The sequence below is a fragment of the Lolium rigidum genome, chromosome 4 (assembly GCF_022539505.1).
Source record: "Lolium rigidum isolate FL_2022 chromosome 4, APGP_CSIRO_Lrig_0.1, whole genome shotgun sequence".
NCBI lineage: Eukaryota > Viridiplantae > Streptophyta > Magnoliopsida > Poales > Poaceae > Lolium > Lolium rigidum.
In genome coordinates, this window is record NC_061511.1 from 97,693,747 (window position 1) to 97,719,002 (window position 25,256).

Genomic DNA, 25,256 nt, shown 5'->3' on the forward strand with positions numbered 1-25,256 from the left:
CGTTGGCGCCGGAATCTCCGGTGTTGCGCCGCACTACATCCCGCCGCCATCAACCTTCAACGTGCTTCTTGGCTCCTCCTGGTTCGATAAACCTTGGTTTCTTTCCGAGGGAAAACTTGCTGCTGTGCTCATCATACCTTCCTCTTGGGGTTGCCCAACGAACGTGTGAAATACACGTCATCAAGCATATTTTCTGGCGCCGTTGCCGGGGAGATCAAGACACGCTGCAAGGGGAGTCTCCACTTCTCAATCTCTTTACTTTGTTTTTGTCTTGCTTTATTTTATTTACTACTTTGTTTGCTGCAATATATCAAAAACACAAAAAAATTAGTTACTTGTTTTACTTTACTTAATATCATGCATATTTTTATTTCACTAGTTAAGCATAATGGAAAACAACAAAAATATGAGAGATCTTTATGAACTTTATCTTGAATTAGGACATGATGTGTTTGAAGAGAGAATTAAAAAACCCATGGAACTTTATATGCATGTTAATGGGAATGTTATTACTATGGATGCTTTGAACACCATTGTTGCTAATGCTATGGAAAATTCTAAGCTTGGGGAAGCTGGCTCTGATGAGCAGGATCTTTTTAGTCCCCCAAGCATTGAGGAGAAAATTTCCTTTTATGATTACAATATGCCTCCTATATATGATGATAGCCACTTTGTTGAATTTGCTCCCACTACAACTAATAAAATTGATTATGCTTACGTGGAGAGTAATAATTTTATGCATGAGACTCATGATAAGAATGCTTTATGTGATAGTTACATTGTTGAGTTTGCTCATGATGCTACTGAAAATTATTATGAGAGAGGAAAATATGGTTGTAGAAATTTTCATTTTACTAAAATGCCTCTCTATGTGCTGCAATTTTTGAAGCTACACTTATTTTATCTTCCTATGCTTGCTACTTTGCTCTTCATGAACTTGTTTATTTACAAGATTCCTATGCATAGGAAGCATGTTAGACTTAAATTTGTTTTGAATTTGCTTCTTGATGCTCTCTTTTGCTTCATACTCTATTTTTCATGTGAGCATCATTAAAACTGCTGAGCCCATCTTAACGGCTATAAAGAAAGAACTTCTTGTGAGATAACCCATGTGTTATTTTGCTACAGTACTTTGTTTTATATTTGAGTCTTGGAAGTTGTTTACTACTGTAGCAACCTCTCCTTATCTTAGTTTTGAGTTTTGTTGTGCCAAGTAAAGTCTTTGATAGAAAAGTAAGTACTAGATTTGGATTACTGCGCAGTTCCAGATTTCTTTGCTGTCACGAATCTGGGTCCACCTCCCTGTAGGTAGCTCAGAAAATTATGCCAATTTACGTGCATGATCCTCAGATATGTACGCAACTTTCATTCAATTTGAGCATTTTCGTTTGAGCAAGTCTGGTGCCATTTTAAAATTCGTCAATACGAACTGTTCTGTTTTGACCGATTCTGCCTTTTATTTCGCATTGCCTCTTTCGCTATGTTGGATGAATTTCTTTGATCCACTAATGTCCAGTAGCATTATGCAATGTCCAGAAGTGTTAAGAATGATTGTGTCACCTCTGAATATGTCAATTTATATTATGCACTAACCCTCTAATGAGTTGTTTCGAGTTTGGTGTGGAGGAAGTTTTCAAGGATCAAGAGAGGAGTATGATGCAACATGATCAAGGAGAGTGAAAGCTCTAAGCTTGGGGATGCACCCGGTGGTTCACCCCTGCATATATCAAGAAGACTCAAGCGTCTAAGCTTGGGGATGCCCAAGGCATCCCCTTCTTCATCGACAAATTATCGGGTTCCTCCCCTGAAACTATATTTTTATTCGGCCACATCTTATGTGCTTTTTCTTGGAGCGTCGGTTTGTTTTTGTTTTTGTTTTGTTTGAATAAAATGGATCCTAGCATTCACTTTATGGGAGAGATACACGCTCCGCTGTAGCATATGGACAAATATGTCCTTGGTTTCTACTCATAGTATTCATGGCGAAGTTTCTCCTTCGTTAAATTGTTATATGGTTGGAATTGGAAAATGATACATGTAGTAATTGCTATAAATGTCTTGGGTAATGTGATACTTGGCAATTGTTGTGCTCATGTTTAAGCTCTTGCATCATATGCTTTGCACCCATTAATGAAGAAATACATAGAGCATGCTAAAATTTGGTTTGCATATTTGGTTTCTCCGAGGTCTAGATAATTTCTAGTTTTGAGTTTGAACAACAAGGAAGACGGTGTAGAGTCTTATAATGTTTACAATATGTCTTTTATGTGAGTTTTGCTGCACCGGTTCATCCTTGTGTTTGTTTCAAATAAGCCTTGCTAGCCTAAACCTTGTATCGAGAGGGAATACTTCTCATGCATCCAAAATACTTGAGCCAACCACTATGCCATTTGTGTCCACCATACCTACCTACTACATGGTATTTTCCCGCCATTCCAAAGTAAATTGCTTGAGTGCTACCTTTAAAATTCCATCATTCACCTTTGCAATATATAGCTCATGGGACAAATAGCTTAAAAACTATTGTGGTATTGAATATGTAATTATGCACTTTATCTCTTATTAAGTTGCTTGTTGTGCGATAACCATGTTTACTGGGGAACGCCATCAACTCATTGTTGAATTTCATGTGAGTTGCTATGCATGTTCGTCTTGTCGGAAGTAAGGGCGATCTACACTGAGTTGAATGGTTTGAGCGTGCATATTGTGAGAGAAGAACATTGGGCCGCTAACTAAAGCCATGATTCATGGTGGAAGTTTCAGTTTTGGACAAATATCCTCAAATCTCTAATGAGAAAAGAATTAATTGTTGTCAAATGCTTAAAGCATTAAAAGAGGAGTCCATTATCTGTTGTCTATGTTGTCCCGGTATGGATGTCTAAGTTGAGAATAATCAAAAGCGAGAAATCCAAATGCGAGCTTTCTCCTTAGACCTTTGTACAGAGCGGCATAGAGGTACCCCTTTGTGAAACTTGGTTAAAGCATATGTATTGCGGTGATAATCCAGGTAGTCCAAGCTAATTAGGACAAGGTGCGGGCACTATTGATACACTATGCATGAGGCTTGCAACTTATAAGATATAATTTACATGATGCATATGCTTTATTACTACCGTTGACAAAATTGTTTCATGTTTTCAAAATCAAAGCTCTAGCACAAATATAGCAATCGATGCTTTTCCTCTATGAGGACCATTCTTTTACTTTCAATGTTGAGTCAGTTCACCTATTTCTCTCCACCTCAAGAAGCAAACACTTGTGTGAACTGTGCATTTGATTCCTACATACTTGCTTATTGCACTTATTATATTACTCTATGTTGACAATATCCATGAGATATACATGTTACAAGTTGAAAGCAACCGCTGAAACTTAATCTTCTTTTGTGTTGCTTCAATACCTTTACTTTGAATTATTGCTTTATGAGTTAACTCTTATGCAAGACTTATTGATGCTTGTCTTGAAGTGCTATTCATGAAAAGTCTTTGCTTTATGATTCAGTTGTTTACCCATGTCATATACATTGTTTTGATCGCTGCATTCTCTACATATGCTTTACAAATAGTATGATCAAGTTTATGATGGCATGTCACTCCAGAAATTATCTTTGTTATCGTTTTACCTCGCTCGGGACGAGCGGAACTAAGCTTGGGGATGCCGATACGTCTCCAACGTATCGATAATTTCTTGTATTCCATGCCACATTATTGATGTTATCTACATGTTTTATGCACACTTTATGTCATATTCGTGCATTTTCCGGAACTAACCTATTAACAAGATGCCGAAGTGCCGATTCTGTCGTTTTCACTGTGTTTTGGTTTCAGAAATCCTAGTAAAGAAATATTCTCGGAATTGGACGAAATAAAAGCCCAGAGGCCTATTTTCTCACGAAGCTTCCAGAAGACCGAGAGCCACGATACGGAAAACCTTACTGAGACGCCATCGCCGCCGATCCCATCTCGGGGGATCCTCGGAGATCGCCTCCGGCACCCCGCCGGAGAGGGGAATCATCTCCCGGAGGACTCTACATCGCCATGGTCGCCTCCGGAGTGATGAGTGAGTAGTCTACCCTCGGACTATGGGTCCATAGCAGTAGCTAGATGGTTGTCTTCTCCCCATTGTGCTATCATTGTCGGATCTTGTGAGCTGCCTATCATGATCAAGATCATCTATATGTAATTCTATATGTTGCGTTTGTTGGGATCCGATGAATAGAGAATACTTGTTATGTTGATTATCAAAGTTATGCTTATGTATTATTTATGATCTTGCATGCTCTCCGTTACTAGTAGATGCTCTGGCCAAGTAGATGCTTTTAACTCCAAGAGGGAGTACTTATGCTCGATAGTGGGTTCATGCCTGCATTGACACCGGGACAGATGACGAGAAAGTTCTAAGGTTGTGTTGTGCTGTTGCCACTAGGGATAAAACATTGATGCTATGTCTAAGGATGTAGTTGTTGATTACATTACGCACCATACTTAATGCAATTGTCTGTTGCTTTGCAACTTAATACCGGAGGGGTTCGGATGATAACTCGAAGGTGGACTTTTTAGGCATAGATGCGGTTGGATGGCGGTCTATGTACTTTGTCGTAATGCCCAATTAAATCTCACTATACTCATCATGATATGTATGTGCATTGTCATGCTCTCTTTATTTGTCAATTGCCTAATCGTAATTTGTTCACCCAACATGCTCGTTCGTCTTATGGGAGAGACACCTCTAGTGAACTGTGGACCCCGGTCCAATTCTCTTTACTCGAAATACAATCTACTGCAATACTTGTTTTTACCGTTTTCTCTGCAAACAATCATCTTCCACACAATACGGTTAATCCTTTGTTACAGCAAGCCGGTGAGATTGACAACCTCACTCGTTTCGTTGGGGCAAAGTACTTTGGTTGTGTTGTGCAGGTTCCACGTTGGCGCCGGAATCTCCGGTGTTGCGCCGCACTACATCCCGCCGCCATCAACCTTCAACGTGCTTCTTGGCTCCTCCTGGTTCGATAAACCTTGGTTTCTTTCTGAGGGAAAACTTGCTGCTGTGCTCATCATACCTTCCTCTTGGGGTTGCCCAACGAACGTGTGAAATACACGCCATCAAACCTGTACATCAATTCCAAGCCGGTTGACTCACTCATGCGCGTGTACTCATCTACGAAATCACCGGCAACGCCATATGCGAGCATCCTAATCGCTGCCGTGCATTTCTGGTACGAAGAGAGGCCTACCTTGCCAATTGCATCCACTTTCGCACGAAGTAGTCGTCGTAGATCTTCACGCCATCCATTATCCGGCGGAACAGCGGCCTGGTCATCCGAAAACGACGGCGAAACAAGGACGGCACGAACAATGGATTGGGTTTGAAGTAGTCGTTGTAGAGCTGGTCGTGGCCGCGTTCTCTTTTGCGGTCCAAGGCGGCCGCGCGCCCCGGCAAGGACCCCCGGTGCACGGGGATTTGCGAGACAATGTGCTCGTGGATGAGCAGCGCGAGCATCCGTGAAAAATTCGTCGTCGGACTCCTCTTCTGACGACGTGTCGATGAAGTTTTTGAAGTAGTATTCGTCGTCGCTGTCCACCATGATCTGAAAAGGGACACATTTTAGTTCGAGCATTTGAACGAACACCTCGCAGGCGGAGGCGATCCAAATGCTTCGTAGGGACCTGCGAAGCGGCCGTCTCGGACGACGTGCGGTCCGGAAACACGGTGCGATGAGAGCTCACCTCCGGCGGAAACGGCGCAGCTGCGAACGGCGGGAGGTGTCGCGACTGTGAGAGGACAACAGCGCCGGCGGCGGCGTCCTTCGACTCTGCTACGACGCGGCGAAAGCAGCGCGGGACCTCGACCTATGCTTCCGCCCCGCTTGCCGGCGTCTCGACGATGATGGCCGGCGTCGACGCGCTCCCAAATCGTCGGTCCGTGGGTGGCGGCGGAGCGGTAGGGAGATGTGTGCGACGGGCTTGTGTTTTGGGAGGCAGACAGGCGGGCCAGGGGCGGACAAGGGAGGACGCGAGCGACCAGCCTTTCGCGTCCGCGGCCACGCAAACTCGTCCAAGATTTGGGCCGGGTTTGGGTCGTCCCGGACGCCGCGGCCATCCATTTTAGGGATGGGTCCGCGCGCTGGGCCGCGGTTTTGTCCGTTTCGACCCATCCGGACGCGCGGGCGCGGGATGGGTCACCCGGTTGGAGATGCCCTTACTCCCTCCAATGTATCTACATATTTTAATTCTAGATAATCTATAAGTAATATGAATTGGAGGGAGTAATTTATATTGCTTGGAGAATGGATCTGTGGGAAATGTACAATATGGGATGTCTGTTTTTTGACGTCACGTCAGATGTTTGCTAAGTTTGAGGATAGAGAATAAATAAAGAAAAGTTATCTTTTTTAAAGGTTCATCTCTTAGAAAATAAGCGAAAACTATTTTATCTATTGTACCGTATGTTTTTTCTTATCAACATAATTTGTACTACCAGAATTTAATTAATTATCATTAATGGGTAGAATAGTTTTAAAAGATAATGCACTGTGTAGTTTATATCTATTGCATTTTCTAAAAGGTGTCGCATATAAGAAAATGAATGCTCTACTATTTTATATGCACTGATATCAGGAGGACGTGCGGCACATGATCTTTAGTGCTAATGGGCGGCTGGCCTTTGAAAACAGTTGGTAGTTAACGATACAGCTTTGTAGCTATTTTTTATGTTTGAGCTACTAAGTTGGAGATCAATTATGTTTGAGCTACTAAGTATACTAATCAGTCCATTATTTGTAGCTATTTCTTATAAAGAATATTTTATTACTTATGAGGTTTAAGTATTACATCCGGTCTCTCCAAAGTTAGGATGCACACAACCGTTTCAGATTTAAAGTGCGAAAATAGAAACAAGGTATGATAAATGAAATCAACATGAAGATGGATTTATGAGATTATGCTTTTTCGAGAAGATGGTTTTTGGTGTTGTTTTGATGGTGTTTGGTTCGCTGATACAAGGAATAGAATCGCTATAGCATGACTTTTCTTTTATTAACTCTTTTTTGTTATTGTGTGCATCCGTATTGCAATTTGAGCATTGTGTTGTTCCACAGGATGACTGGATGAGTGTAATTGGTATCTTCTTAATATATACTATTAAAAAACAAATTTAAACCTATGATCCATGCCATTTAGCCAAATAGCCGAAAATATTGGCAACACTCCCACCCTAAAACAGACTAGGCTCGGGCCGAGACGCCCCAAGGTGTTAGTGGCGGACCACTCAAAGGTCAGACCACTAATCCTGGGATGCAAGGATGCTCAGATATGATGATACTACGATACGACCATTTTTTTTCAAAAATGCGAATACAAGGATATGAGAGTATATAGTTTTTAACTAATAGAAAAATAGAACGAGAAATTTAGTACTAATGAGATGACCCACCTAAATTTGAAAAATACACTGCAAATACAATTCTAGTTTTCCCGGCCACCAACATAGGATCGACCATATTTGTGCACAATACTACTATATCCTTCCGTATATCTTGAGCAAATATGGTTAAACTCTCTTTTAGAGCGCCCACTATATTTTTACAATATGTGTATCTCAATCGACTGTTTCCGCCACCTCCCGCGTGATGTCTATCTACATCATCAACAAAATTATTTCCCGTATCAGAGAGGTATCCACTATATATCTTGAAGGTCTCTGAATTATTTATTCATTTTTTAAAATAGAAAAACACAGGGTAAGTACATTGGTACGGGTTACGTGTCCGAGGCTATCCAGAGAAATGCTGGGACGTCACCGACGAGGCTAGCAGAAACTACATGCAGCTGAAGTTTGAATGTAGATGTGGCTTTCAATGCCACTGATCAGTTAGGCGACGCGGGTGCGATCATCAGAGTCAGAGACCACCTTGGTGATTTTATGGGAGCCTCAAAGGGAAAAGTCCCAGTTGAACCTGGGTGCACGTGAATCCCGGTTGGAAATGCATTTTCGAAATGTGAAAAAATTCTAAAATAAAAAAATCGGGGTACGTATGCATGTTCCATGTGTGCGTAGAAAGTTTTCGCGGAGAAACCACTTTTTTATTTCAAAATCTAAAAAAGACAAAATATGTCACATATATACTGCTATATAGCCTGTAAAATTTCACTTTTTTGCCGAGGTAAAATAAAATGTTTTTTTCAGAACGAAACTCATGTCCAGGGCACATGTTTAAAGATCATCTTTGCAATCATTTTGTGTTTCGATTTTTGAAACATGTTTTGACATCACAAACCCACTTTTAAAAAAGTGGGTTCACATACACCCAAGTTCACAAAAGCCGGGCCTCAAAGCCTTTACATACCCAACGCGGGGACAACTTTTTCCCCTCCCCTCGCTCTCCCTCCTCTACAGTGTTTTGAGAGTCTTCTGCTCGCAGCCGGACCGAACCAAGACGTCTGTCACCGGCGTTGCTGGTTAGAGATGGCTGAGGGGAGGTGCCGGATCTGGTAGAGTCACTAGTAGGAAAAGTCTTATAGGTGAGATCTTAGTTTTGTGGCGCACTAGTCAATTATGCGTCACAGAAAGTTTTTTTTGGCGCACCAGACATGGTGCGCCACAAAAATAGCTTATTTTTGTGGCGCACTACTAGACCATGCGCCACAGAAATAAGGTGGGGCCCATATCCTGCCACCACCAGTAATTGGTGTCGTTATTTCTGTGGCGCATAGGACTGTGTACGCCACATAAATAAGTGTTTCTGTGGCGCACTAGCTCTGGTGCGCCACAAAAATAATTGATTATGTGGCGCATTTGTGCCGGTGCGCCACAGAAATAGCGCCTTTTATATCATGTCGTACCCCCTCCCTCGTCTGTACGCCTGCACTCTCTTCCTCTCCCTACCGACGCGCGCCGCCACCTTCCATGGTGAGCGCTGTCGTCGCCGTCACCGCCGCCTTCCTCCGCGAGGGCCGCATGCCGCCACGCTCCACCCATCCCCGCCACCAGCAGCACAAGCCGCTGTGGCGTGGAGGAGGAGGGGCCGCCGCATCAAGGAGGAGGGGCCGGCACCGCGTCAAGGAGGAGGAGCCGCCGCGTCCTCCTCCTCCTCCTCCACCCCTGCCGTCGTCGTCAACATCCTCCTCCACCCATGTCGTCGGTGAGCTCCACCTCTCCCCTCCCCTCCCTCTTCCTCTACCCCTGCTCTGGATGAGCTGCTGTTGTGCTCTGGATGCTGTTGTGCTCAATCTGGATGTTGTTGTGCTGCTATTGTGCTCTGGATGTTGATGCTGCTCTGGACAAAATTACAGAGAGGGGGGAGAAGGTTGGTGTTAATTGATGCCATTTATCTGGTCTGTGGTGTTGAGAGTACCATCATAAGCTACCATTTTCATCATGAATAAAAACAGTCCAACATTATTTTTGTTTTACTCTGCTGTTAGCTATATATTATTTCTATGCTCTGCCTGTGATGATGAATCATGTGGATGATGAGCCTCTTGTATTGCATTGGCAGCAATTTATAGTCCTAACTTGCTCTAAGAATCTACAGAATGCAGAAATAGTACTACTAGTTGTTTGCCAGTATTAGCACAAGTGGTTACTGCTGATTGAAGATGCTTGTGTTTGTGTTGTTGTTAGTTTGGAGCAAGAAGCTGGCATGGCATGTGAGAGAGAACATGAGAGAGTTCTTGGGGGTAGAGATGATGGCAACATCAGCACTGGTCCTGTACTGGTCCTGCTTTGAATTAGGAAGATCAAGTAGTGGCTTGAGTTTCTGTTGGTAATCAATACCAACAGAGAGCTACTTTATTTTAAGTAGAATTTCTTTTAAGGACTCTAGCTAGATTAGAGGGGAAAAAGATTGCTGCTTTGTTGCCTATGATAATGAATCATCAAATGTTTCTTTTTGTCCCTGGTTGCCTCCTTAATTGATGCCTTATGATCCAAATGACCCAAGTCCTTTGCATGATCCCATTTGTCCCTAATGTTGCTTAAGATGAATAAATTCCCTCTAATCACCATTTGGAGATCAAGACTAGTTCTTGATTTCCATTAGCTAGATCCAATATTAAAAATGTCTCCCAAATATGGAGACAAACATTTTAACATTACCCCAATGTTATTTCTCTCAAATGGACAGTTTCTGGTGGTTTTAAAAAAACCAAGTGATGAATAATCCCTTGGTTTATACCAAGTGATGAATAATCCCTTTGGAGCATCTGCTCCATGCTATGTGTGTTTGAGCATCTTGACTGATGTCCCCATGGTTGCTGATTTGGTGGTGTTTTTGTACTTGCCGATGATTAGAATGTTTGGTCGATCACTACTCTCTGGGGTGGCGTGAGTGAACCTGGTGTGATGGCGCAAATATCAATTTGTTGTGCATCCTACTTGGCTTCGCTTACGCCATCCCTGAATATTAATATTTGTTTCGACCAACAAAGTATGAGGTATATGCTATCTAGTTGATACCACTTGGCTATTTCTTCCATTTTAGTGCCGATGATTAGATTGTTTGGTCACATATACACTCCGGGGCGGCGCAAGCGAGCCTGGTGTGATGGCACAAATATCAATCTCTTGTGCATCCTACCGGCCTCGCTTACTCCGTCCCGGAATGTGAATATTTGTTTCGACCAACAAAATATGAGGCATATGTTATCTAGTTGAGATAGCACTTGGCTCTTTTTTCCATTTTATATGCCGATGATTAGAATGTTTGGTCACTCGTACACTCGGGGGTGGCGCCAGCGAGCCTGGTGTGATGGCACAAATATCAATCTCTTGTGCATCCTACCTAGCCTCGCTGACGCTATCCCTGAATGTTAATATTTGTTTCGACCAACAAAGTATCTAGTTGATACCACTTGGCTCTTTCTTCCATTTTAGTGCTGATGATTAGAATGTTCGGTCAACTGTACACTCCGGGGTGACGCCAGTGAGCCTGGTGTGATGGCACAAATATCAATCTCTTGTGCATCCTACCTGGCCTCACTGACGCCATCCCGGAATGTTCATATTTGTTTCGACCAACAATGTATGAGGCATTCCATTTAGTTCATACTAGCTACTTGTCTCTTATTTGAGTTGGCACTTCTTAATTGCATTGGTCGATGACTAGAATGTTTGGTCACTTGTACACTCTGGGATGGGGCCAGTGAACCTGGTGTGATGGCACAAATATCAATCTTTTGTGCTTCCTACTTGGCTTCGCTGACCCCATCCCTGAATGTTAATATTTTTTTTCGACCAACAATGTATGAGGCATTCCTTTTAGTTCATACTAGCTACTTATCTCTGATTTGAGTTGGCACTTCTTAATTGCATTGGCCTTTCTTTCATTTTAGTGCCGATGATTAAATTTTGTGGTCACTACACACTTGGGGGAGACGCCAGTGAGCCTGGTGCGATGACACAAATATCAATCTCTTGTGCATCCTACCTGGCCTCACTGACTCCTTCCCTAAATGTTAATATTTGTTTCGACCAAAAATGTATGAGGCCCTTATCATTCCATTTGCTTTGGTATTTTCAAAATGCCGATGATTAAAATGCTTGGTCACCGTACACTCGGGGGTGGCGTAAGTGAGCCTGGTAAGATAGCACAAATATTAATCTCTTGTGCATCGGACTTGATCTCACTTACGCCATCCCTGAATGTTAATATTTGTGTTGACCAACAATGTATGATGCATTTATTCAATTTTTGTTGTGCATCGGACTTGTTGGTCTCACTTTCTTCCATTTTAATCATAGTAGGAACCGGATGAAGACCCCGATACAAGCGAGCCTGGTGGGTAGAGAGGAGGGAGCAAAGGAGGAACCGGATGAAGACCACTTTGTATCTCGAAATTGTGAAATTTGTATGAATTAAGAGTTGTATGTAAAACATTTGACACTTGCCACTATATATGTATCTCGATCGGGCTCTAAGTAATGTGATGATGATGTCTATATTGTATCTGCGCAATGTACATGCTATTTATATTATATCTGCATATTTTTGTATGTTGTTGTATATAACTTGTATATTGCTATATATAACCTATATTTGTATAGCAGACAGTACAAAATCGTGTATAATACGAGTGGCGCACTGAAAATCAATTCTGTGGCGCACCTTTTTATATGGCGCACCTAAGCCATCGTGCGCCACGGAAACCTTAATTCTGTGGCGCATGGTCTGGTGCGCCACAGAAATCTTATTTTTGTGGCGAAGTTTCTGTGACGTACCGCCCATGCGCCACAGAATAGGTATTTTGGTGCGCCACTGATGAGGCTTTCCCTACTAGTGAGTAGGTAGTAGGTTAGGATTTGGTCCCTTAGTGGTGTCTTGGAGTAGGAAGTTGGATCTTTCTGGCCAGATCTGGCTCATCCTGGTTTGGGTGTTCTTCACTGTTTCCCTTCGGTGGCAGGCGTGGAGGCAAGTGGGGGAGCTACAGCCAGGCATCTCCGTAAATAAGGCCTATAGCTCTTCCATCTTGGCGGTTTGGTGCGCTGCTAGATGGTTGGCCTCAAGCTTCTTCGACGAGCTTCCATGGAGAAAGACGGAGGAGAAGGTCTGCAGGTCGGGCTCTTCCAATAAGCGCCTCCAGCCCTTTGTTGCGGTTTCGCGGCTCTGGTTCTTCTCTCGGCCGGCCAAGGAGACGATGGAGAGAGGAATCAGCATGTGATGGCTGCATCGATGGGGGCTTGGTCTCTGATGCCGATGTGGTGTTATGAAGCTGTTGAAGCGCGTTCTACCGTGGCCCTGCTTGGGTCAAAGATCTTGGCCGTCGATGCACGGCTAGCTCCGACGCCGCTGAAGAGGCGTCTTCTCCGACGAGCCCATCAACAGGGGACATCAGTTGGCGTCCTTTGCCTCGCCCTGTTTATCCAGGTCGATTGGCGACCCTCATCGAGCTATACCTCCTTGCTTGGAGGCCCTTCCCCGACTCCTTGTTGACGAAGCACGTCGTCAGCACTCCAAGTGGCCTAGTCCCCGGTGGTGCGGATGATGGTCGACACTGGAACTCCGGCAATGGCAGTGACCATGGACCTGATCGCTTTTCCTCTTTCCAGTTTAGGGTCCGCTGTGCTATTTGCAGGATGCAGTTGTAATTTTCCTACTTTTTGGGGTCCAATCTGTAAACTGGTCTGTAACTGCCTCAGTTTAATGCAGCTTCTCGGGCCTTGGGGTCCTTACCTGTTCAAAAAAAAAAGCCTTTACATACCTGATGTGTCTGCGGAAGCAATGGCTATGTGACTTCGGCTTGAATTGACTAATTCATTAGGATACCAAGCAAATGAAGCGGAATCTGATTCTGTAGAAAAAATACCTCTAACATGAATCTGTTCCCATGCAATAGTCAGAAATGCTTGACGGTATCTAGCTGAAACAACCTGCTCTTCCTGAATACCTTGATTCAAGGACTAGGTAATTGCTATATGTTTAGCACAAGAAAGATCGGGGAACGAAGCCTCTCGGCAATCTATGTTGATTGTGTGACAAATGCTGCTATGATCGGGATGATTCTTTTTTAACACTGTCCAAGGGAGGCAACTGTTGTTGCACATGAAATGACTAAGCAAAGTTTTGAATCTAAATCATCTTGTAATTGGGTAATTTTATTTTGCAAACCCTTCTGGATGATGTTATAATTATTTGATATCAATAAAGCTTGCCATGATGGTCTTCACTAAAAAGGACATGGATGATGTTATAATTATTTGATATCAATAATAGCATCTCCAGCCTCATCCTCCAAAGCGTCCCCCAAAGGGATTTGGGTGCGCCGGACAAAAAATACATTTCAGCCGCGTCCCCCAAAGCCCATTTTTGTCCGGCGCGCCCCGATACGTTGTCCGGCGCCCCGAGCCCGTCCCCGTCCCACAGGGGACACACCGGGGACGCCGGACACACCGAAAAGCGAGGCGGGGAGTGGCGGGGCCGACCCGTCAGCGGCACAATTAATTTTAACCTAACCGTCGCCTACCTCGCGACGGAAGTTACTGGCGCGCAGTGACGGTGCAGTTCCCGCAGCGACGGTGCAGTTCCCGCAGAGGGCGCAGCGACGCGTTCCGTCGCGCCTAGCTCTGTGTGTCGGCGTTAATGAGCACCACCGCTCATCCGCCTCCCTCCGACCTATAAAAAGGGGTGCCTCTCATCGTCCCTCTCACACACAAACCCTAGCGCCTCTCTCCTAAACCCTAGCCGCCACCATCTCTCAACAAAACTCGATGCTATGTCTGGTAGAGGTGGAGGCCGACCTCGCGGCCGCGGCCGTGGTCGTGGTCGTGATCGTGGCCGCAGCATAGCTGAACGCTCGCCGTCGCCTCCCACGCTGTCGTCTTCATCGTCGGAGATGGACGTGGAGCCGGACGTGCTGTTCGAGTTCGTCCTTGTCCTCAAGGGCGACCCGCGCGGCATCCAGAGGCTGCCGGACTCCTTCGCCGAGTACGTCGGCGGCGTATGCCCGCGCAAGATGCATCTGCGGGAGGCTTCGTGCGGCTACTACCGGTGGATCGTCGATGCGATCTACGACGCGCGCGGCAAGATGTACCTCAACATCGGGCCGGGAGAAGTTCGCGCGCCACCACAGCCTCGAAGCCGGCTTCATCCTCCCGTTCTCCTACTTCGGCAACGGGGACATGAGCGTCAAGGTCTTCGACGAGAGGCGCTGCCGCCGGGACTACCACGGCGACAGGGGACTCCCACGGCGACAACACCGACGAGGAGGACGGCCGAGTGTTGTTTCTTCGCAGCGAATACGTGCACGGAGGTTTCTGCCTGTTCGCCTCATCGGTAGAACCAACAAGGGCACCATCCTCCCGCTGGATTTTCCAGTTTAGGTGATTGGGTGTGCCCTCGAGTGTTCTTTCTTAGCAGCGAATACAGGAAACCTCCGATGCACGGCCTAGTTAGGTTTAGTTTATTTGCAATATTTTATATTTGTGTCCACCACGGTTCCAACTATGTATTAGTTTGTGGAAACCACGTACCCAATTATGTATTAGTTTGTGGAAATTGAAATAAAAATGCCAAAAAAAAGTATTTTAAATGTTTGGGGGAAGCGTTTGGGGGACGCGGCTGGGGAGCGACGTCCCCCAAAGGCGGCACGAACAAAACGCTCAATCCGGCACGGTTTGGGGGACGCGGCTGGAGATGCTCTAAAGCTTTTTTTTTTTTGAGAAACACAGTACAAACGCAGGCGCTCACATACACGCGCATACACTCACCCCTATGAACGCACACACGCACACCCTACCCCTATGAGCACCTCCGGAAGACCGAGCCGGCGGATTGGATCTTGAAATTGACGAAGTCACCACAGACGCCTCGCTGTCGACGAGAACGTCGCCTCCCACTGAAAGAATATTCCGCCTTTATGAGACACACAGATGTCAAACCTGGGGTTTGAACTCTGGTGGGCTGGGGGTACAACCACCCTCCTAACCACCCAACCTGAGGTTGGTTCTCAGATGCTCTAAAGCTTGTCATGATGGTCTTCCCTAAAAAGGACAGGAACAAGGTTGAAAATTGAGTGGAGCCAACCAATCGGCTCGACTCATTCGACCTGTTAAAACAACGAGTTAGTCTAGTCTAGTGGATCTCCTCCGTTCGATTTTCGCATTTACTGATGTGATCAGGTCAATTTTCTCCGATGTACGGTTATCATCATTGATGATGGTTGCTAATTTAGTTCTATGGGATCTTAGCACAATGATTTTCCGCATGTCTACTACAATAAACTCTACTACATTAGATATACCAAATTACAAGGATCTCAAGCCAACCCAGATATGACGCTGGTTAACGTTGATAATATGATACAGTAAGTCCGAAGTTGATACGAAACTAAATTATTAGCTTCCGTGGTTGTCAAAGTACCCAGCATCAAACAGGCTAGTTAAGCTGGCTCAATCTTTCGTCATACCTGCACAAGTAAAGAAAAAGAGTTCCTTCTTTCTCTACCATATATCCCAGAAGGTAAAATGCACAGCTTGGAAAATTACAAGCGGAATGTGTATCATAACTAAAAAAAATGTTTAAAGAAAGATAAAACACCAACAACCAGAGCACATTATATGCATTTAGCACAGGCACAGTATAGCTCAGCTCACTCACTAACTTGGTCATCTGCGTTTTCTGCTGGGACAGCAGCGGCATCCGCCTTATCAAAGTCCTCGAAGCTGAGGCTAAGCGTTTGTAGTTTGAAACCAACTCCCTGGATGGCTTCCACCAGGTTTGAGGCGACTCCAGTAGCTTGCACTGTTGTCGCTTTTGTTAACTGCAGTTGCAGAAGCCGAAAAAAAACATCAACATCAACAATAACAATAACAATAACAATATAACAAAACTAGCATTGTGACGGGGACATTTGCGTGGGTAGAGTACTGACATACTGTTATACATGCACTTCAAGACTTTGACAGAGTGTGCAGTAGACAATTTTATTCATTGTTTCAACATATGTACTTCTCTAAAATTATAATGCTACGAAAATTATGTAAAGAAATCTAAATATTCTTAAATATGTATTGATAACCGATATATAATATATTAGTGCAACTGCAGATATTATTCTTTTTTTTTTGAGAAACACAGTACAAACGCAAACGCTCACATACACGCGCATACACTCATCCCTATGAACGCACACACGCACACCCTACCCCTATGAGCACCTCCGGAAGGCTGAGCTGGCGGATTGGATCTTGAAATTGACGAAGTCACCACAGGCGCCTCGCTGTCGACGGGAACGTCGCCTCCCACTGAATGAATATTCCGCCTTTATGAGACACACAGATGTCAAACCTGGGGTTTGAACTCTGGTGGGCACCCTCCTAACCACTCAACCTCAGGTTGGTTCTCAACTGCAGATATTATTCTTAATCTACAGTTTCTTCCTCATTGTCAATAAAGGCATATCCTGGTGGTCTAGCGTGGGGTGCGGATCTGACACAGCAGGTGCGCTGTGCGCTAGATTCGATCTGGTGAGATCGAGCGTGGCTCTCTCTTACGTGTTGATCCTCTCCGTCCTTCCATTAGTCTGCTGTGGTGTGTTTCCCCATGGGCTGGCAGTTTGTCGGTTTGCAGTGGCAGTCATGGAGGTGGATGCTTGACGGCCAGCACCCATGGAGGCTGTATCCAACATCTCCGGCCAATGGTGTTCAGTGCGGCGGCGGCGGCTGGCGTGTCTCCTAGGCTTGCGTGTCAATGGAGCAGAGGCCCAAGATTATGATTTACAGTCATAGGGTATGAGGTAAGATTTTGGAGATGTTGTCGCGAGGCAGCCAGGTAGGTCCTCAATTTTTTTTTCTGTTATCCGATTTATTTGGCATCAATGCTTGGCATTGTTGTCAATAATTAATAGTATATGGTCATGTGCATCTATCAATGTAGAGGCCAGGGTTTAACCTCCTTTTCGAGAAAAAAAACTAAGTTCAACTTTGTTTTTTCATGTCCTCTGGGTTAACAAAGGAATGCAGTTTACACTAGGCTTTACAAGCTTCACGAAGTGAATCCAATGCAGTCTTTTACTCATAATATCTGAGAAACTGGAAAATAGAGTTCATCAACAACTTAAAGTGTTCTAATAAGTTACTAACATTTTGGGTTTCTATGTTGATCTGGTATTCAAAACAAAATGATTTCCGTGTTCACACCTAAATAATGGATTTCGGTTGTTATGGATCTAATAATAGTCTAATGTGAGAATATGTATCTTGCAAATGCTTAGTGCTTAGAAGTTCTACTGATCTCTGCTTATTGTTTTCCAATGTGGTAGAAAACTTGTTCTCAGTTAGGTGACGTATCTTTTTGTTGTGCTTTATTCAGGGGGCCTTGAGCATAGAACCTCTCAAGGGACTTTCGGTGACACAGACACATTGTATATACCAGTGCTTTGTACCATCAATGATGAAAGTTCTGCAGAGGCAGTTACAACCCTCTTGCGGTTTTTTAAGGCAGGGTAGTCTTCTGCGCTTGCAGACAGTACACATATCAGAAAATTGATGTGTTGCATGAATAGATCAATCACATGTGCACTATGTTTACAAATTGGGGTGATACTAAGTATATGACTGTATAAATATGTGCAAAGAAAATGCATATATGCGTCCACACTAGTAGTACGAGCAGGTGTGTTAACTTTTTTTGGGGAGATTGGACGTTTGTTAATTAGAAGTGAGGGCACTTACCACAACACTTCCGATGCCTTCTTCGATGAGCACCTCCAGGTCAGTGACGCCTTCCACCCCCTACAAAACACACACACACACACACATATTCTTTTATCCCTGAATTGCTGGTTGATTCACTGTCCGGTCTTAAGTTTCCATCCCAATTTAGCGGAAATTAATAAATGGTAAGACAGTTGTGCACCTCGAGAGCTTGGGTGATCTTGGGAATGGCCCTCTCCTCCATGGTGCCCTCGGCCTTGAAGTAGAGGACGAGGGACTCGGTAGTGTAGGGCGTTGCAGCGGCGGGCTCGGCCACCTCCGCACTGGCCGCGCGGACTACCTCCAGGCGGCCGTTCCGTCTCCTAGCCACAGCTCCGCTGGCAGCGCAGGAAAGCTGGAGGGAAGCGCGGCGAGGGAGGAGGGGAACCGCGGCGGTGGAGCGGAGGAGGTGGGTGGAGGCCGGCGACGACATCATAATCTTCTCCTTACTTCAACGGCTCTTCCTCCTCTTCTTATCCTTGCGTCCCCTGCTCTTAGCTAAAGCTTATTATCTCTAGACTAGATTGGGATGCTCGGTCGACTCGGGGGGTTTGGGGTTTCATAGTGCCGTTCACTATCTTTTGGAATGGATAGGGTAGTGGGTAGATAGTACAATTTTTGGGGGCTTCGGCAAAAAAGAAAAGGATCAATTAGATAGGGTAGATTATACGTTAAATAGCCTGCTATCAGATCGAAAATGCATTTTGGCTCATAGTTGTTGATACATCTACTACTTAAAAAGGCATATTTTTTGTTAAAAAAAGTATGAATAAAAATTCTAGGTATACATCCAGATATTTTATGTCCATACATAAAGTCTCGTGGTAAATTTTTTTTTTGTGACTTACGTGAAAAAAGGCAATTTTATATGCTCCAAAATAGCTTCCCACGAGATTTGTTTTATATTTTTTACACTGCCCACAAAAAATATTTTTTCTTACAAAATTTCATGTGCAAACATAGCATGTGCGGATGCACATCTAGGGATTTGTTTCGGAGTTTTTAGACATTTTAATATACATTTAGAATGTATTTTCCATAACAGGTATATTTGAACCTATAACTCAAAACACCATGCCCACTATCAGATCCTCTTCTCATCTTAAGTTTCAACACTGCCTCTAACTTTCAAGTTTTGTCCAATAGTCTGTCTAGCGGGCTCTGGATGTTTTGGTTTGATGAAGGTTATGCGTCCGTCAATTTCTTCAACTACTATATGATCTTAGTTATAGTTGCAAATTAATGGTAATTCGAAGGAGGGCCATTCATGTCTGGGTTCATCAACCTTGAGGCCCCTCTAGATGGTATCGATGTATGTTGGGGTCGGACGCAACTGTCTTTGATGTCTAGACTCCGAGGACTTGCTCCTAGCGCATAGGGTGGACCAGGAGAGCCGCGGAGAGGAGCTGAAGGCAACAAAGTGCGAGGGTCCAAGGATGCAAGAGGAACATGTCATGGGAGCGAGGGTTTCTCGAGTATATTTGGGGCGTGTTTGGTAGTCTAGACCTCTTTTATCGCTCTCGGGGATAGCTTCGGACCATGTTCTCCACTTTGTTTTCCGGCATGGGTTGCATCACTAGGATCAAAAGCATCCTGATTTGATTGGTTGGTTGCACGCAAGCCCAAATGGCTACAACGATGCAAGGTATGTTGTTTGGTTGCATCCATGATAGTGATCGCCTCTTCTCTCTACTGGAAAAGTTACCATACTACACCACCATCACACGCATGCAAGCTAGAAGTTCATGAGTTCATCCATAGCTGCTACGGGTACTTAATCAAATCTAGTCCCTAGCTAATACGAACGGTAGTTCGTCGGTTTAGTCCCTAGATACTATGAGTAGCGGTTTATCATTACAATTCGGTGGTAATGAAAGGGAAAGTTTACCATAGGGCTATCAGAGGGGGAGGCATTCTTCTTCTCATATGCTGGTGCTACCTTTGTTATCCCACATTGCGTTTACCCACTCCATCCTCTTGTTTTTCCAGGATTCATCGTCGCCTTGTTCCATGCCATGGTAACTCTTAACTTCATTAGAAACAACAATTCTCGAAAAATCTCATCTCCGCTTAACCTAATAACCAGTTGTGAAGAATGCCGCAAGCTAGAACAAAGCTTCACTTGGGTGTCGTAACTGAATGATGAAAAAAACTACACATATTTTCCAATGCGTTGGGACTTGAAGTGCAAAGTGATGCAACAAGGGTGATTTTCCCCATAAGGGTGACTCGAGAGTTTATATTGAACTCGGGGAAAAAGTTTAGTTCTCCCTTCTACCCTCTTCAAGCAACTTGTCAAGTAAATGAAACAATTTTATGTCCACGGCTCCACCGAGGTGTTTGTCAGGCCCAACGGTGTGTAAGTAATACAAAACTTAAATAACAAAAGAAAGTGAAGTGAATAATATATTTTTTATTTTCGAAATAATGAAGTGATAAATTTTAAAGTGAAAATAAAGTAAATGTAAAGGTGTCTCTTATAATTTAAAATGGACCGAGGTTCATGGTTTCACTTGATCTCCCTCTAGTAAACATGGTTGCAAGGACAAAGCACTACATAAAAAGCAATAGGTTATAGCAAATAATATTATGTAGTTGATAAGCATTTATATGAGCATAACGTCCTAGCATAGATGATACACCATATCTTATTGATACTCCCTTGGAAAGGAAAACTTTGCAAACCAAGATAAAGAATAGATAGAATATTGCCTTAAGAGTTTTGACATGAAGTGTATTATGATAATGCCATATTCGAAACAAGGCCACCTAGGATGTCACTAGCTAAACAATGGCACATGTGATATTTTTATCCTACTAAGGTAACCAATGGAAAGGTAAAAAAACCATACTAGCACACAACTTTGTGTCACTCCACATCAAGAGTACCAAGTTACTCCAAATAACACACACTTCCCGCACATGGGTTCTTCCATACAAGTTTGATCAAAATATAGTATAGATGAACGGGGTAACATATGCATCTATCGATACAACAACCAAAAAATACTCGATTGCAACTCATTAATCATCTCATGACAAAAGAGCCAACATCAAAACATTACATAGATGATCACAATCATGTAGGTAGCTCATGTGATACTAATTAGTGAAGAACGTAGGGAGAGATTGATACAAGATATTTACACAAACCCATAGTCCAGGGGTGAACTACTCCCTCTCCATCATGTTGGTGGCGGTAATGGTGTTGACAGAGGCGGAGGAGCAACCGGGGGCGAATCTGGCGGCGTTTCCCCTCCCAATCTTCGCAGGACCTCTATATTTTGTGTATTTCATTGTTGACGGTCGCCTCCTCAATGGGGTCATAAATATAGTCATTTTTAGACAAGAACTCAATGCATGGCATTGAAACTGAGACAAAAGGGGTCAAGAGGGCCCGAGGTGGGACCCATAACACAACTAGGGGTGGGTTGTGCCATGGACCCTCTCTTGTGCCTCACGTGCATTTTGGTCCATCTCCTTTGCGCATCTTCTGATAGTTCTCGAAAAGATGACCCTTGATACGTCTTCAACGTATCTATAATTTCTGATGTTTCATGCTTGTTTTATGTATCATTGTCACATGTTTTATATGCATTATATATCATTATTATACATTTTCTGGGACTAACCTATTAACAAGATGCCACAGTGCCAGTTCCTGTTTTCTGTTGTTTTTGGTTCCAGGAAAGCTGTTCGGGCAATATTCTCGGAATTCGACGAAACAAAAGCCAAACCTCCTATTTTTTCCGAGGGACACACGGAGCCAGAAGGGCAAGCCCGGGGGAGGCCCACGGCCTCCTCCCCATGCAGCCGCGCGGCCGGGCCCACAAGCGCGCCGGCGTGTGGGGAGCCCACCTCGGGACTCCACCGACATCGCCCCTTTGCCTATTTGTTCCCCCACGACGCGAAAACCCGAGACATATCTATCATACTCCAGAAAGACTCCCGGAGCGCCGCCGCCATCACAAAACTTAGTTTCGGAGGTCAGAAGTTCCTGTTTCGGCACCCTGCCGGGACGGGGATCAACCCCCGGAGCCTTCTCCATCGACGCCACCGCCTCCATCATGCTCCGTGAGTAGTTCCCCCATGGACTACAGGTTCTAGCAGTAGCTAGTTGGTACTCTCTCTCCCATGTACTTCAATACAATGATCTCATGAGCTGCCTTACATGATTGAGATCCATCTGATGTAATCGGTGTTGTGTTTGTTGGGATCCGATGAATTGTTACATTATGATCGGTCTATCTATAAAGTTTGTGAAGTTATTGTTGCTGCAATCTTGTTGTGTTTAATGCTTGTCACTAGTGCACGAGTGTCATGATCTTAGATTTAAGCTCTATAATTATTGCTTAGATTGTATCTACAAGTTGTTTGCACATGTCTATGTCCGGAACCCGAGGCCCCAGAGTGACGGCAAGTCGGGATAAGCTGGAGGGATGGCTTAGATATGAGGATCACATGTTTTCACCAAGTGTTAATGCTTTGCTCCGGTACTCTATTAAAAGGAGTACCTTAATTACCAGTAGTTTTCCTAGAGGTCCGGCTGCCACCGGCTGGTAGGACAAAAGATGTTGTGCAAGTTTCGCATTGCGAGCACGTATGACTATATATGGAAAACATGCTTACATGATTAATAAACTGGATGTTCTACCTTAATGCTATAATAATTATGTCAATTGCCCAACTGTAATTTGTTCACCCAACACTTGTTATTGGAGAGTTACCACTAGTGTAGATAGCTGGGAATCCCGGTCCATCTTTCATCATCAAATACTCACTCGGTCCTATATGCCATTAGAAGTAGTATCAACTATTTTCTGGTGACATTGCCTCTGTGTTACTGCTACTTCTGCTGTGTTACTGTTACTATTTCTCTCATATTACTACTGCTTTCACATCACCCCTGTTACTAGTGTTTTTCCAGGTGCAGCTGAATTGACAACTCAGTTGTTAAGGCTTATAAGTATTCTTTGTCTCCCCTTGTGTCGAACCAATAAATTTGGGTTTTACTTCCCTCGAAGACTGTTGCGATCTCCTATACTTGTGGGTTATCAAGACTATTTTCTAGCGCCATTGCCGGGGAGCATAGCTCTACTCATAAGTTCACCTGGGGAGTACACTCTACCTCTCTCTCTGTTTTTATTTTATTTTGTTTTCTTAGTTTACTTTTGTCTAGTTTATTTGTGCTTAGTTTATTTCTGTCTAGTATTATTTTGCTTAGTTTACTTTTGTCTAGTTTTTTTTCTTATATACCCGAAAATCCATAAAAATTTGAAAAACCGAAAAATTAAAAACTGTTGTTATGGAAGAACCCACAACCTGTATGGAGCTTATAGAATTATATATGAATTATAGAGAATCAAGAAAGGGTAAAGTCATGAGTGCCGTGTTAGAAAATTTGAATATAATTGCTAAAATCTTGCTTAAACACCATGATATAAACTGTTGCTCTAAACAGGATACTAAACATCTTAAATTCCAATGTGGCTTTAGTGAAGAAATTTTAATTGTGAACTATCATTGGAATAACTATATTCATCTTGGGTTCGAAGAAGTAGAACAATTTGTTTTACTTATGGGAGCCTCTGAGATAGAATCCTTCATGGCTAGAAATTATGAAACTTGTATTGTTTGTAAGGACCTTAAAGATTATGTCTCTTCTATCCTTGATTATTGCATAGAACATTACAGCAATAATCCTTATATCATTGATTATAAAGAGAGACTCATTCATGAACAAGAATGCACTCACAATTTGCAGGAACCTGTGAAAGAAGAAATTGATGAATCTGAAAGCTCATTGGATGAAAAAGAGGAGGAGAGTGATGAACAAAAGGAGGAAGAATGGATTAGCTACCCATGCCAACCTTCTAATGAGAGTAACTCTTTATCTCTTACACTATTTGATTGTCCTCCATGCTTACCAAAGGAGGATGAATGTTATGTTCCTGTGGATTCTCTTGAAATATTCCCTATGAGTAAAACTTGTGAGAATAATTATGCTACTATTATCTATGATAATCCATGCTATTCTGATAAATCTTATGATAATGCTTTGTTTGTGCCTGATATCGAAATGCATGGTACTAAAGAGTTTTGCTTAGCAAATGTTTATGATAAAGCTCTAGATGATGGTCCTATGTTACTTGATAATATTAATTGTACTACTAATGAAAATGGGATTGGCGAGGTCTTGACTTTATCTAGGAGTCCCATATCTCTTGAGAATGATCAATCATCTTGTTATAGATTTTTTAAAAGTGGGTTTGAAAGTTTTGATCCCACTATTTTTGAGCTTGATAAAATTATGTGTTTGTAGATCATGAAAAGCATGCTGTATGTGATAGTTATATTGTTGAGTTTGTTCATGATGCTACTGGAAATTATTATGAGAGAGAAAAATATGGTTGTAGAAATTTTCATGGTACTAAAACACCTCTCTACATGCTGGAAATTTTGAAGTTACTCGTGTTTTATCTTCCTATGCTTGTCACTTTGTTCTTCATGAATTTATTTGTGTACAAGATTCCTATGCATAGGAAGCGGGTTAGACTTAAATGTGTTTCGAATTTGCTTCTTGATGCTCATTTTGCTTCATTTTCTATTTTCAAGTGAGCATCATTAAAATCTTCTGCGCCTAGCTGAAAGGCGTTAAAGAAAAGCGCTTATGGGAGACAACCCATTATTTCATTTCTGTAATTTTTGTTTTATATTTGAGTCAAGGTGCTTGTTACTACTGTAGCAATACCTTTGTATCTTTATTTTCTTGCATTGTTGTGCCAAGTAAAGTCTCTAATAGAAAGTTGTTACTAGATTCGAATTTCCGCACAGGGACATATTTTTACTGTCCACGGTTTTGAGCTATATTCACTGCAGCAAATTCGAAAAATTCTGAAAAAATTCAGGCATGATCCTCATATATATACGCAACTTTCATTAGACTAGAGTTTTCCCATTTGAGCAACGGAAGTGCCTCGAAAAACTCCATCTTTATTGGCTGTTCTGTCTTGACAGATTCTGTCTCTGTTTTTTGCATTGTCTCTTATGGACTTTAAGTAAGGCTT

The 25,256-nt window shown here is 43.2% G+C and overlaps 1 protein-coding gene across 1 annotated transcript; it reads right to left on the reverse strand.

Moving 5' to 3' along the window:
* Positions 1-15,911: 15,911 nt before the first annotated feature.
* LOC124649878 lies at positions 15,912-18,728 on the reverse strand. Its single transcript, XM_047189448.1, has 3 exons — positions 18,353-18,728; positions 18,169-18,228; positions 15,912-16,256 (listed from the first exon to the last, which is right to left on the reverse strand). Exons 1-3 carry the CDS (start codon positions 18,623-18,625, stop codon positions 16,086-16,088), a joined length of 504 nt encoding a protein of 167 aa, XP_047045404.1. The 5' UTR covers positions 18,626-18,728; the 3' UTR covers positions 15,912-16,085.
* Positions 18,729-25,256: the final 6,528 nt, after the last annotated feature.

Excerpts from the sequence above, each read along its gene's own strand:
- LOC124649878 (XM_047189448.1), bottom strand. The coding sequence starts at position 18,625 with ATGATGTCGTCGCCGGCCTCCACCCACCTCCTCCGCTCCACCGCCGCG. Across the intron at positions 18,229-18,352 it reads AGATCACCCAAGCTCTCGAG|GGGGTGGAAGGCGTCACTGA; the intron begins GTGCACAACTGT and ends TGTGTTTTGTAG. Across the intron at positions 16,257-18,168 it reads AAGGCATCGGAAGTGTTGTG|TTAACAAAAGCGACAACAGT; the intron begins GTAAGTGCCCTC and ends CTGCAACTGCAG.